The sequence below is a fragment of the Melampsora larici-populina genome, assembly GCF_000204055.1.
Source record: "Melampsora larici-populina 98AG31 unplaced genomic scaffold MELLAscaffold_148, whole genome shotgun sequence".
Lineage (NCBI taxonomy): Eukaryota > Fungi > Basidiomycota > Pucciniomycetes > Pucciniales > Melampsoraceae > Melampsora > Melampsora laricis-populina.
In genome coordinates, this window is record NW_006768911.1 from 1 (window position 1) to 2806 (window position 2806).

Consider the following 2806-nt stretch of genomic DNA (forward strand, 5'->3'; position numbering starts at 1 on the left):
CCCAGTCACCAGTGTGGTGAACTTTTTAGACAAACAAACATCAATACATAAAGGTGATAAAAGCTTGAAAGATGGAAAGGCCCTTTTGAATCACCCTCACGGTGAGTGACCCCATTGAGGCAGGAAGTTTTCAAGGATTTAAAATCATGATGTTACTTCAAGGATGGAAGTAAGTTAACCTGAAGAGTAAATTCACAAGGAATACTTTCCACTGTTGCTGATTTGTGCGGCTTGATCCCATCACTTGTAGACTCGGTAGGATCAAAGTTACAGGCGTTCAGAATCAAAGCAAATGGGACCTCAAAATTGAAACGACAAACGTTTGCGCTTTCCAATTACCTTTGAAGGTCTTGTCGATGATGTTAGACGGTCAGATGAGCGCCACAATTGATGGTCTAGAGCTAGATTTGAACCAGTATACATCAAGTCGACTAATCATGATGAGATCTGACGAAAAACGCTGGAAATCAGTAGAACAGTCTTCCTGGCACAATTTCTCTCATGAAAAGCGACTACGTCCACTTACCCAAATACTAAACTCTACTGGCCCTATGAGAATCATATACGGGACCCAAAATAAAGAATCGCGCTGCCATCTGCAGTCAGTGGCGAAACGTCTGGCTCACATGCTATTTGTTTATTTCCGTATGATGACCATCACATCATCTGATCGGGAAGCATTATTCGATCAAAGTGAAGACGATGGAAACCTGATCATCATTGGGAATACTCTGGATAACTGTTATTTTGCACCGCACGTTGACCGCCAAAGCGTTGAAATCGAATGGAAGGCTGGAATTGACAATCGAGCTTCATTCAGCGTGGCTGGTCATGAGTTTGATAAACCTGGACAAGGTTTGTGGTGTCTTTCATACTTTTTTGGCGTCAGTGTGTTTATGCTTACAAGAAAGTAAATGCTAAGACGGGTCGCTTTGATTTACCAATGATTTTCTCGGGATCAATGTGTGCCTGAACTTGTAGGTATTCTTTATCAAATCCCACATCCTCAAGTATCCAACCCTACCCAACCATCCGCAACATATGACCAGAAGACTGCGATTGTGATATCGGGAACAGACGGTACAGGGATCGAATCCGCCCTCAGGTTATTTCCACTTAGGACAGGACTTAATTTACCTGACTGGACTGTGGTCGATGAAACAAATAGAAAGGATGGAGGTACCTTGGCTGCAGGGTAAGTCGTTTAATGAAGACGTCTCTCTAGATGATTGTGTAGTTGTGGTCGATATTGGGTAGATATGTATTGATATTGTGTTGTGGAACTTTATTGATGTGTGATATAGATATTGGACTAATGATTGGCAAATGGGTCTGAGTAGTCTGTAAGAAGTAAAGTGTAATAGTAACAATCTTATGGTTTGTACGAGTTTCATTGCTCATGTGGAGTTTTTGTGGCAAATATGTTTTTTCAAAAGAGATTGAAAGTCACCAAGATGGGCATCTCATATGCCTTTACTGGCCTTGCACCGCTTGTGTTTGGTCTCTTTGGGTGGATCTTCAATGGAGACAAATGCGTACATAAAATGTGATTAGACCACCATGATCAATGCAATTTCCATTGCATGATCCTCACACCAGGTATTGGCTTTTGGTCATATATGCAAAAAGATCTTCGAAAATCTCACCCAGACCGGGACCTATCTTTTGCTCTCGAGTGGAATGATGACTCAGCTAGGAACATAAATCGAAACCAAATCATCTCTTTCCAAAACATATGAGCCCACATTTTGGGAATCCACATGGTAAGTTAACAACTACCAGAGTGAAAGGAATCCCAATAGAAAAGGCTTAAACACTGAAAGAAACATCATACCACTCAGGAAAGCTATATTCAAGAAAAGACACTTTCGTGGGTAATGCACTCTGAGTTACTTAAGGGCCCGTTCGGCTCCTTTTCAAAGATTATATGACCTGAAAACCAAATTTCAGTTCGCCCCTATCTCGAGGTGCACATCGAGATTGTCGTAATTCGAAAACTGAGATTACCGAACAGCGAACCAAAAGAGGTCAACAGACGTCTGTTGACCTCGTCATGATCAGTTCGCTGTTCGGTGACGACCAGGTGTGATTGTATCTCGTGTTGTTGTTTGACTCTCCCTTTTGAAACGGTCATCCAGACCTTTGTTTTCTTCGTTCATCGTCTTCAATCATCAACTTCAATCTTCTTTCATCATCTTCGTTCATCATCATCGTTCTCATACTTTTCCCTACAAAACCAAACCACCTGTACAGAATAAAACCGACTACCTTGTAATGTCATCACACAACACCGGCTCGAACGAAATACAGCGTCGTGCTCGCCCGTTTTCGAGATCACTACACACTCATGATCACACGCAAAATGAGAAGTTATTAAAATTAAAATTTATCAAACAAGTTCTTGCTATTCAAAAGCAACATTTTGCCATGTTCACCTATTTTAGTATTGGTACTCAAATCTGCATTAGACAACTTCTTCCGCAGCTCTACAAAACACCGCGCCTGACCTCTATTCTCAGTGGTCAAGCTTGGATTGATGAACTCATCAATAATCCAAACAATTCGGTTTTTCATGAGAATCTCAGCATGCGCAAACATGTCTTCTTCGAACTACGTTCTGTGCTTGAAGAAGCTGGAATTCTGTGCGACTCACGGTTTATAACTGCAACTGAGAAATTGGCTCTTCTACTCTATACTATTTTCAACCGGTCTCTCAAATCGCAAACTTCAAAAACGTTTTCAACGATCTGCTGATAGCATTTCTAAGTCTGTTTTTTTTTCAAAAAAAATCTACTACTTTCTTCTG

At 41.1% G+C, this 2806-nt stretch overlaps 1 protein-coding gene across 1 annotated transcript; it reads left to right on the plus strand.

The window, feature by feature from the left end:
- Positions 1-146: 146 nt before the first annotated feature.
- On the plus strand, positions 147-1268 carry MELLADRAFT_85362 (uncharacterized protein; the record flags this gene model as incomplete). Its single annotated transcript, XM_007419236.1, has 5 exons — positions 147-169; positions 251-615; positions 679-855; positions 982-1195; positions 1238-1268. The coding sequence occupies 5 exons, from the start codon at positions 147-149 to the stop codon at positions 1266-1268; spliced, it is 810 nt and encodes a 269-aa protein (XP_007419298.1).
- Between the last annotated feature and the right edge of the window lie 1538 nt (positions 1269-2806).